The following is a 12344-nucleotide window of genomic DNA, read 5'->3' on the forward strand; positions in this document are numbered from 1 at the left end:
AGAAAGAAGAAAATAGCATAAAGTCTGCCATCTTGTGGCAAAGATATTACTAAAAGGAAATAGAGGACAGAGCTAAAGGAATTCAGGTCATTTGAAGGAAAACATTCTGTCCTGAACACATAATATAAAAGGTAGTATTGGTGATATAATTGAACACCTGAAATATCTGGCTTCACATCTTATTTCTGACATGTCCTGGCTGTATGATACTGGGCAAGACAATTAATCTCTCAGTGTTCAACTTTCTAAGGATCTAAATTGTAGAAAATATACCAACTGGAACTGGTAGAAGAAATTTTCTATATCAATGAAATTACAGTGACTAGAGTGCTAGACTAGGAATCAGATATAAGTTCAAATTCAGTTATTTACTAGCTGTGTGGCCTTGGGCAGATCTCTTAACCTCTGTCTGCCTCAGTTTCCTCCAACTATGAATGAAGATAACAATAACACCTACTTCAAAAATTTGTTATAAGGCTCTAATGAGATAATATTCATAAAGTGCATTAAAGCTATTATAATTATTGGCTATCCTAATTATATAATTATATATTTCCCTAATTATTTAATTGGCCTCTGGTATAATCTGATTCAAAATTCCTTTCTAGTGACCCTGAAATATCTAAGTCAGTGAAGTGAAGCATCAGCTCTGAAAAGACTTAGTATTTGACTCAGATTGTGTGTCTAAGAACAAGCTAAGTTTGTCATGAATGAAGAAATACTCTGCAACAGGTTTACCACAAGACAGATGATGAATTTTTTCAGCACAATTCATGAAATCATCTACTAGAATGTGAATAGATTACAATATGTGTTCATTGACAAAGTATACACACTGATTAAATCATGCATTCTTGAAATATTAAAATATAATGTGCAAGGCATTTTATGGAACATATCTCCATACCATGATACATGCTTCAATTCTTAATATGTGGAGAACAAGGTCTACCAATTCTGCATTCATTTTTTTTAGGTTTTTGAAAGGCAATGGGGTTAAGTGGCTTGCCCAAGGCCACACAGCTAGACAATTATTAAGTGTCTGAAGCCGGATTTGAACTCAGGTACTCCTAACTCCAGGGCCAGTACATTCACTGCACCACCCCAAAGTCTACCATTCTGGAAAGTGATTATAGTACTAACAATAGACTACATCAGTTTTCTAAGGATTGTATAGAGCATCTCATCACCATGAAGTTGTATATTTCTTCTGTAATTCTTTAGCCATGGTAATCCATTAAATGAAGGGGGATAAAAATGGGCACCCATCTAGATGGTCCCATTCCAATTCTGAAGTGAATGTAGAGAAACAATAGAAGAGGGGGTAGAGGATGCTCTGAATCACATTTTTTTTTTTAGATGATGAACATGGATTCAGTTGCCAGTGCTCTAATTGTGAGGAATTTTTTCAGGGACCAAGGAATTGTGGTTTGTCTTTCTAAAAGAGGAACAAATCCATGGAAATATTGAAGTATAGCCATGTCCACAAATAGAATATCCATGTAGAGAATATGGAAACATGCTATAAGGAACTTGGCAAATATGCTTAGATTCTGAAGAAGGTGAAATAAAGGTACAATTTTAGATGGACTTAGAAAAGTTAAATGTAAAAAAAATTAGGTACTCAGTAGTGTCTCATATAGCATAAATAAGTCTTTATATATAGACTATATTATAAAGAAAGAAGTTTGAAGACAAATTATTTAAATACAGAAGCAACATAGAAAATAAAGTTGAGTGAAATTATTTTAGTACAATCTAGAGAAACAGAAGGGCCGAACATATTGAAAAATCTCAGAAACAAAAGACGTCTTTAGGAATGCATATTAACATTCATATCCAGGAAGCCTTTCATGATCAGCAAAGACCCCCATCTCTTTACATCCACACATTATCCTACTGGTTTCTAATCAATCTATATATTTTACCATCTTGGATTCCACTACAATTATAAGAGCTTTGAGTATGAGAACCACACCTCACCCAAATCACGGATCTCCTCACATTGTCCAAGCCAGTCTTATATAATAAAGTGAAGTAAGGAAATGCTTGAAAATGAGAAGGGATTAGAATGAAAAGTCTGTTATAAAAACGTTAAAAGCAATGAATTTTAAATTATGACTAGCAATAGAGAGTGGGTAAAGGTAAATGAACAATGAAAATATATTAATGATTAGAAAATACCAAAGTTTTGAAAATTAAAATTTAGAAGACATATAATGAGATAAAAAGGGGGCAGCTAGATGGAGCACTGGTCCCCAAGTCAGGAGGACCCAAGTTCAAATCCAGACTCAGAAGCATACTAGGGAATTTGAGCAAGTCACTTAACCCCAGTGCCTCAAAAAAAAAGAATAAAGTGGTGATAACCTCCAAATAATAATTTTGTAGTATCAGGTGCACGTTTTCAATATTGTCATTTGGAGGAAGTGTAGACACACATTAAATTTTTCTGGATAGCTCCTGGTGAGACAATTCCCTATACCAATGAAGGTCTGATTTGAAATGTAGTCTTAAAAAGTTATCTGGGACACTGAGGCTTTGTGTCATACCCTGTATCACACAATCAGTTGGTGTCAAGACAAGACTTGACTCAAATCATCCTTATTCTGAAATCAATTTTATATCCATTCTGACTTAATACTTCTAAAAATAAATATGACTTGGTTTTATGCATTCTTTGTTTAGAACCTGCTGAATTTTCATATCATGTATGCGGAGAAAGCTGGTAAAAATAATAATAATAAGCCATTAAGAGATTCATTCATTAATCATTGAAAAGGAAAAAAAAACCTTGACCAAATTTCCTAAGACCTAAATATGAATCCTCCTTCGGACTCTTGATACCTTCAAGATTCTGGGCAACTTACATTATGTCTCAGAGTCTCAGTTTCCTCATCTCTAAAATGGAAGCAATAATGATTGATTATACTTCTTTTTTAGAACTAATAAAAAGAAACTGATTTTCAAAACTTAGAGTGTTATATTAATGTGAATTATTATTTGTAAGACTAAGGACTTAGCTGAGTTTACTTTATCTTTCATTGTTGAATGAAAATAAATCACAAACTACATTTATATAGGCATAATTTTTAACTTTTAACTCAAAAAAATATTTTTAAATTAATTTCGAAAGGGAGTGACCTCGGGTGGCTAGGTGATGCAGTGGATAAAGCACTGGCCCTGGAGTCAGGAGTATCTGGGTTCAAATCTGGCCTCAGACATTTAATAATTACCTAGCTGTGTGGCCTTGGGCAAGCCACTTGCCTTGCAAAAAAAAAAAACCTAAAGGGAGTGACCTCATTCTCTTCTAACAGGGCCAGTCATCTTCCTACTCTAGAATCTACCTTTTCTATGGTATTTCCTTATACTTTGTCTAAAAGAACTTCATTATCACACACACATATGTGTGTGTGTCTATATATATATAGACACACACACATATGTATATATATGTATATATATATGTATACACATATATATATATATATATGTATATAAAATGGTTTGCATTTAAAGGTGACCACTAGGATGGACTTATAATAATGAGAAGTGAAAATTAATTTGAAATTTCAAATTTGCAGATGCAAAAATGCAAATCATCATAGGAATATTGTCTATTCAATTGTTAAGAACTGTGCTGTCAGAAACTGGTTTCTTTTTTCAAAAAAAGACAGAAAAACAAAGACACTAGTGGTTTCCAACCAAGAAAATTATGTGCAGTCTACAAGATAGGTAAGGAGAAGCTATGTCATATAAAACAAGGGAGGAACAGTTATATTGTTCAGAGACAAATTAATGTGTGCCTAAAGGTAATGCTGCCTAAATATAAATGCACTTAGAATGAAAAAGAAAACCGTAGTTGATTGAACTCAATTTTTTTTTAAATAATCAAAAGATACTGTATAAGGCATCATGTTCAGAGGGACATTGGGAAGATTGCAAAAGTTGAGAAAATAAAACTAAGAAAAATCAAGGGGAGAGAATGAAGGGGATGTCATAGAAACAGAATAAATAACACTGAAACAAAAATATTTGTCAAATGAAAAAGGGAACAACATTAATGTGAATCAGATAGAGGCTGAATAAGGAAGAGGATCTTGATTTAATGAAACATGGGAATAAGCACATAGTACTAGACAAATTACTCCTATCATTAAGTATTTAGCATTTATCTGTGGCATTATTGATAGTCTGTCATGAGTGAAACTGATTCATTATTTGGGAATTTGGGCCTTGCAATTAGTTCCTTGGCCCTCTGTGGCAGTGAATTTCACAAGCTGATTTTATGGCTGAGTGAGACAGTATTTCTCTTTTACCTGGTTTAAACAGGGTGACCCATCATTAGTATTAAATATAATTCTCGAGGAGAGGATCAAAAAGATCATTCCTTGAGTGGAATGATCAATTATGATTTTTTAGTTTCTTTGTAGGAGTATAATTTTTTAGTTATGTCTTTAAATATTTACATGATTTTTTATTAATAAAGAAAAAATTCTTCCAGAATTCTAATACTTACCAAAACACTTGCTTGGGCTTCATAAATATTATTTTGTATTTTATTTATTTATTATTTTATTATTTATCATTTTATTTATATATGTGATAAATACCTATTAAATGAAGGAATAAATGCTTTTCAATGTATCACATACACATATAATTCAAATAGGAGTTAAGTGCTGAGTATTAGGGATCAAAAACAGGATTTAGCATCAGAGTTTTAATGCTAACACTAGAACTGTGCAATCTTATGACTTTATTTATTAAGAAAAGGCAGTGAAGTGTAATAAAAAAGGGGGAAAAACTCAAACATTTGATACCTGCAAGACTAGGTAATAATGCAACTAAGTCTCAATTTCCTCATCTCTCAAGTGGAACTAATAATAATTTCACTCTTTACCTTAGGACTGTTTGAAGAAGTAGGTACCTGTTTCTTTATCTATAAAATCCTAAAAATTTGATGATCTTAAAATCTTGACTCAAGGTCTGCCTTGGTTATCACTAAACACCTCTATTATTTCTCATGTCATTTCACTTTTTTCCCTCTGTTAAAAAGCAAGTCTTATTCTAGTGCTTTATTCAATAATTCAAGAAATATTTTTTAAAGCTCTTCTATGTGCAAAGCAATATACTAAGCCCATAGGTCACCAAGGAAATAGTTCCTGTCCTCAAGGAGATTACATGTTTGTGCAGAAGTGACTTTGTATTCTAAGAGACCATGTAAGAGGAATACAAGATCTGGAAGACTCTAGTAAGTTCAATAAGTTTTGTGTAGGGGCTCAAAAAAAAAAAAGATGATTTTCTCAATATGAACTCAACCATGGTCTCTGTGTCTATCATTCAAAAACAAGTTTAACTAAATGATAAAAAGTTCATTATCAGTCAGTCAGTAGTTGAAATCAACCAGAAATTCTATTTCTTATTGTATGGTGTTCCTTTTCACAAAGCCAATTTTTTCCTTCCCCTCTAGAAATCCATAAAGGATCAAGAGAGTTGTATAAGTGCAGGTACTATGTCCACTCTACACTGATCAAAATCATATTGGTTGTTTTTGTTTTTAAGTATAAAAGTAAAAACTGCATCGAGTTACAAAAGATAATAAAGTAATGACTAAATGAATGAATATGTATTTTTTTCAGTTCCAGTGTTTTGGTCCTGGGGAGAGAAGGTCACTTTCCTGATGAAGTTTACATACTATTAGAAAAAAGTGGGGTCACCAAACAAACTGAGGACTTTGGGTCAGGAAGGACTGCTTTAGTTTCACAAGTCCCAGAGATGACAAATAGAGACATGAGTAAACTGATATAAAAGTATTCTGAATCCTTCAAAACAAAAACCTTAAACTATTATGGAATATTGTTGAGCCTGTCTCTCCAATCCATGTTTTGAAAAAAGGATTACTATAAACCAAGAGAAGAAATTCTGCAATTTTAGGAAAGGGAAAAGGATAACTTCTTTCCCTGAGGTCAAGTAAAATATTATTCATTTGACAATGGTATCCTTATGGAACTGTAAATAATTACAAACACAATAGCTATGGAATTCCATTTGGAGAGTGGCCAAAGTATAGTGTTTCACTTCACAAGTACCCAAGTGATCTCCCAGGTGTGCAAGTATAGAATTTTTACAACCAGTAGTGTTTTCTCAGTGAATCTGAAAATTCCTAGCAATTTAGATTACCTGACAAGGGCAGTTCCAGAAATTCCAATTTTTAGATTTATTTATTTTTATTAATTTCAGTCAATGGAGTTAAGTTTACTTGCCCAAGGTCACACAGCTAGGCAACTATTAAGTGTCTGAGGCCAGAGTTGAACCCAGGTACTCTTGACTCCAGGGATGATGCTCTATCCACTATGCCACCTAGCACCTCTTGAAATATACATTATTGAATTACTTTGTCCAATCTAATTACATGATATTTAAAAAAAAGTTTAAAAAAAACAAACTTAAGATCTTGTATTCAGAGCATCTTCAGTTGACCATGTGTCTGTAAAGTTGTTCTCTTATGAAGCACACCTATTTCTCTCTAATATTTAACCAACTATATCCTTGATAAATGTGAAAATATGTGACCATTCTAAAAATTATATTTTATGGGTTGTCATGGTTAAAAAATAATCATCTCCTAATGATGAGTCTCCATTTTTAGTAAGAATCATTCTCATATAAGAAACATATCAATGAAACAATATTTGATTGGTAGGAACTGCCAGAACTTTAGTCGTTGTCTTTGAAGAGGCATAATGGATAGACTACCCCAATATAATAAAAATGATGATAGGTCTAGTTAAATCACAGAGTTAATGCTAAAACAAGCAAAGTACCAAGAATATCCTTTACCAAGAAAGAAAAACTAATATAATTCATTTGAAAAAACAAAAGATCTAGCATCTCAAAGGAAATAATGAAAAGAAAAATAGTGATCATCAAAACAATGTGATGCTTGCTTAAAAGTAGAAAAGTAGATTAGTAGAACTGACCAAATGAAAAGAACATGAAACACTGGATCCAACAACCTAAAATTAAATAAATTCAAGAACATACATTAACTTGGGGAAGAAAATGTTCTTTGACTAGAAATTCTAGAAAAATTTGAAAGTAATTTGTCAGAATTGGATTTAGAACATTATATGCCTTGATAAACTCAGAATGTATTTGTAACCTGACTATTAAATCACACTATTTAAAAAAATTACAAGAGAAATAGGCTAGGCAGGAACTGTTAGCACCTATCACTAGATGAATTCTTTTTTTTATTTTCCATTTTTTCCTATTATTTATAAAAACAAATTTTAACATTTATTTTTAAAAATTTTGAGTTCCAAATGCTCTCCCTCCTCTTTTCTCTTACGGAGAAGGCAAACAATTTGAGATAGAATCTACATGTACAGTCATGTAAAACATATTTCATGTTAGTAATGTAAAAGAAAACACACAAATGCAAAGAAAAATAAAGATTAAAAAAGTATACTTCAGTCTACATTCCGACTTCAGTTTTTTCTCTGGAGGCAGATAGTATTTTTCATCAGAAGTCCTTCAGAATCACTGTATAGTTAATAGAATAGCTAAATTATTCACTGTTGACTATTACATTTTACTCTTAGTATGTATAATGTTATCCTTGTTCTGCTTACTTCATTTGGTATCAGTCAGTGAAAATCTTTCCAGGGTTTTCTGAAAGCTTCCTATTCGTTATTTCTTCTAGCATATTAGTATTTCATATCACAATCAAGTTCCACAACTTATTTGATCATTTTCCAAATGATGCATATCTAGGGGAAGAATTCTTAAACAAATAAGTGATATTATATACATTCAAGGTAGATCATCTTTCTCAATGAGGAAGGATCCTTAATGAGGACGATCCAGCTCCCCAAAGAGCTGGAAAATTTCCATGGCATCAAGTCATAACAAACTTTTGAATAGGAGGCTATACTCTTACCCTTCAGAATAAAAGGGAAGAATTCTGGAGTCTAGTGTAGGCTCAGAATATATTCAATCTCTTATTGTTCCTTGGAAGAGTCTACCCCTGCATCATGATTCAAAATAAAATGTGAAGTAGTCCTGTGATTTCATTGCTCTTGAGAATTTAAAAGATGACATCTTTTACTAATAGCAATTTGAAATTACTTTGGTACTTACCATGCGCTTGTCTTAACAAATATATTTATAAATGTGTGTGTGTGTGTGTGAAACTGGATTTGGGGGCGGCTAGGTGGCATAGTTAGGGGCGGCTAGGTGGCGTAGTGGATAAAGCACTGGCCTTGGAGTCAGGAATACCTGGGTTCAAATCCGGCCTCAGACACTTAATAATTACCTAGCTGTGTGGCCTTGGGCAAGTCACTTAACCTCATTTGCCTTGCAAAAACCTAAAAAAAAAACCTGGATTTGGATATAATTGGTTTCTTTTGTTCTCATGTATTTTATCTTATGAATTTAAAAATGTTACTCTTTTTTTTAAAAAGTTTTTGCTAGACGATGGGGTTAAGTGGCTTGCCCAAGGCCACACAGCTAAGTAATTATTAAGTGTCTGAGTCCAGATTTCAACTCAGGTCCCCCTGACTCCAGGGTCGGTGCTCTATCCACTGTGCCACCCAGCCTCCCCTAAAAACATTACTCTTAGAAGAAATCCATAGGTCAAAGCTGTCTATGACAGAAAAAGAAAAAAAGGTTAAGAACCTCAGTCAAGGGAGTTGCCTGGAGCACTAGGTGACTTTTAAAAATTACTATCTGCAGTTAGAAATATAAGAAGATGGAGACTTCAAGTTATGACTACTACAAAATGCTTTTAGAACCTTTTATCTACCAAATTCATCAATATGAAAAGTGTTAAGACAAAATCAGGTTTTAAGAAAAATCAATCAGAAATCACCCCGTGAAAGATCTAAGTAACTTAGATTCAAATGCAGATTCAATTAGGAGTTGATGCTACATTGTCTCTGTTCTCATTGGATAATATAACCTGTATACAAATGATTATAATACAAAGTAAATCATGAAAAGCAGCTAAAGGATGTCTGTGGAAAGTCTAAGGAAGTGACTTATTACTTGCTAGGAAGAAGCCTTTCTGGATCACGTAGTCTTGGAGCTGTGTTTTAAAAGACTGGTGGATATTTAACAGGAGAAATATAAGAAGGGCATTTCTGGCAAAGGGAACAGTATGAGCCAAGGCATCAGGGAAATGTCATACATGGGAATTATAGAGAACGGTGGCTTATCCAAATGGGCTAGAGTGTAGAGTACCTAGTCTTAAATGCTGAGCCAGGGAGTCTGAAATTTACTCAGGAATTTAAGAACTCAAGGGATTTAGACATCATTTGCTTCTGCAAAGAGTAACCACTCTAAGTTGAACATAATTCCAATATTATAATATGATCAGTGAACCTGAAACATTTTTAAAAGACTTGACTGATGCCATTAAAATTATTGTAGTTATAGCAGTTAACTCTAAAGGAGTACAAAAAGTTCAAAGAATTTCTTAGTCTGTCCTTTGAATTGTGATGTTTCCATTTGCAGTTGGAAAAATGACATGATAATATTTAGAGCTATTATATCAATTGTTATCCAAAGACCTCAAAGAAATTTATCATGGCTAATAAATTAGACTGCTTAAGTCTCCTGAGAATCCCCTAAGTAGAATATAATTCATATAGGAGCCTTTACCTAACATCGCACTGACTAGATATTTAGATCTATTTAAAATCCTCTTATGCTTGAAAATAATTTAGTTTCTCTAGGCAAATATAGAATTGAGTCCCTCTGGTGCCAATTTGGACTTGAATCAGAACATCACTGAATTACTTTGTTATTTTTTTCCTATTCATTTATTGTGGCTATATTTTCCATTTTTTGTGAAAGGCAATAGAAATGCATTTACTTTCATATAAAGGTAAAACTATACATAAAGGTATACATAGGAAAAAAGAAATCTTTTTTTAAAGGAGAGAAAAAAAAGGAAGAGTGAGAGAAATGAAATCCAAATATATTTCATGGTGCCATAAATCTCTAAATACTACATACAGGAACTATCACTAAGTTAAATGTAGACATAGTATTTTAGTTTACTTAGAGTAATGTTTTATATGAATATTTAAGTGGGTTATATTGATAAAATAAGATAATATTTTAAAGTACTTTATAAAGCTTAAAGTACTACATAAATGCTATTATTATTAAAGATCATTTAATTTGAAAACAAAGATAAGATTACATTTTGATCATTATTTGTATAGGATTCTGTGTGGTCCTATGATTGTTGTTCTTCTCAGATTGTAATGTGTTTTGGAAGTTACCGGTCATTTATAGCCTCTTAGTCAATATTAATGATTTCACTAATATACCACATAATTAGCATTTCCTACTTAGCATCTGAAAGCATAATTTTTCTTTTTTTAAAAAAAAATTATCTTCTTTATTTCTTTACTGTATTTATTTAAAATGTACCTATAAAATCAAACTTATTTATAATATCAATTAAGATTGACTTCTATGCCTCACAGATGTCTTGAGACTAGATTGCTCTATCCCCTCTTCACTAAATCAAAAGATGGCAAAGCTATATGCTACACATGGAGACTAAAGAATTCTTTAAAAACTGCTGGTAACATTGCCTTAAAATATTCCAAAGAAGGATCTCATTTTCTCTTCTCGTATGATTCTCAGTACTGTACACAGATTTTAAAAAGCCAACTACAGCCCTCTGATTTCCATTTAGTGTAAGAAGTAATAAAGTTTAATTGTATATTTGAGCATAGAGTGTCATTTCCAGTACATCTGATCAATAATTCATCGATTGCCTTTGGCCCAAAGTAACATTTGAAAGTAAATGTAGCCAGAAAGAGCATATCCTGCTGGAGCTTCATCATATTCATTAATTATGTTTTTCCTGTGTTTGGATCATTAGACTACCAAGGTGACAGCAGATGGTGAGCAGACTGGGCAGGATGCTGAGCGAACCAACATGAGAGCAAAGCTTCTGGGAGGAATTGTTAAGGAAATTGTCCAAGATGCGGAAGGTATTTTAACTTGTTCTCCAAAAACAGAGTTCACAAGTCTCTGTGCACATACACTGACATGACTATGAACAACCTTATGTCTTGTACATAGAAAGTGCTCAATAAATGGTTGGCTGAAGAAGTGACATTTCAGTTGTATTAGAGGACAGATTAGGATTTAACAGTCTGTGTTCTTCAAAAAATTTTTTATTAAGAATTTCAGGAAAAATATCAGCATATTGCCTATAATCCAGAGATGTACAGGGCAACAGTTTGTGAATTGGTAATTATGAACTCAGAAAGCAATAAACTGAAGGCATTCCTCTAGGAATGGTCTAATTCTTGAGGAAAGACTTATTATGGTTAAATAACTAATGGCCACCTTATGCTTTGCTCCAGTTTATTTGCAAGGCAATTAAAAAGATTTTAATTTTGGAAAAAAAGGCTAATTTTCTCATTCCATTTGGTATACTCATTCAACATTTTTATTCTTCAAAATGACTTTTAAAGTACATTAGTACTGGTTGTTAATGAGCATCTGTTGCTTAGAGTTTGTATGTGTCACCCGGCCATAAGATGTTTTATTGCCCTGGCCCTTTATCTTCTTGGCATCTACCAGTCTGATTGAGAATCAAAGCAGAAGACCAGAAACTAGTTTTGGGTAAATGTCCAGAATGTGAAGCTTTTTAGAGAGGCAAAAGAATACTGAGCAAAAGATGTTTATTAAATACCAATATTATTTGGAGAAGTCATTTTAAAACCAGTTTTCATATTTTTAAATAGATGCCTTTAGAAACTAGGAATGAAAATCCATGTTTTGGTTTCCATACTTTCTCATAGATTTTTGGTATTATGCCATGCCCTATATCTAAATATAATAAGACAGGATGCCCTGGAGGATTAAGGAGTCATTTAAAGGTTTGCTTGAGAGATGTCATACCTACATTGAGCTCTACATTATAAAAGTATCCTAGTTTGAACCTGAGGAGAAGTAACAGGTAAACTTTAACGCTGAAAGCCTACTATAAAAATCTGAACCATATGTCTTTGTACCATATTCTTTTCCAGATAATAATATTTGTCTTCCTCAAACTGAAGAATAACTACAGACATCCCATATAATATTACTCTCAACCAGCATGCTTTATTTATCAATGATAGTTCCAATTTATTTCATGCTTTAAGGACTATTAAGCATTTCTTCACATTAGTACTCTGAGAGAGGTAGTTAAAGTATTATCACTTAGATTTTACAGATGAAGAAACTGAACCTCAAGACAATAAAATTACTTGCCTAAGTAACATTTACTAAACCCCTACCTAAGTGTTAGGTGCTAGTTACATAACTAA

General features: G+C 32.7%; 1 protein-coding gene across 5 annotated transcripts in view; it reads left to right on the forward strand.

Annotated features, from left to right (window-relative positions):
- The window catches only part of LAMA2 (laminin subunit alpha 2), an 811978-nt gene that overhangs the window by 644168 nt on the left and 155466 nt on the right, over positions 1-12344 (forward strand). For all 5 annotated transcript variants that reach the window (XM_074187557.1, XM_074187558.1, XM_074187559.1 and 2 more), the window contains one exon: positions 10904-11015. In XM_074187557.1, the coding sequence (XP_074043658.1) occupies positions 10904-11015 (112 nt within the window). The remainder of the gene's footprint in view (positions 1-10903; positions 11016-12344) is intronic.

The sequence above is a fragment of the Macrotis lagotis genome, chromosome 5, assembly GCF_037893015.1.
Source record: "Macrotis lagotis isolate mMagLag1 chromosome 5, bilby.v1.9.chrom.fasta, whole genome shotgun sequence".
NCBI classification, from domain to species: Eukaryota; Metazoa; Chordata; class Mammalia; order Peramelemorphia; family Peramelidae; genus Macrotis; species Macrotis lagotis.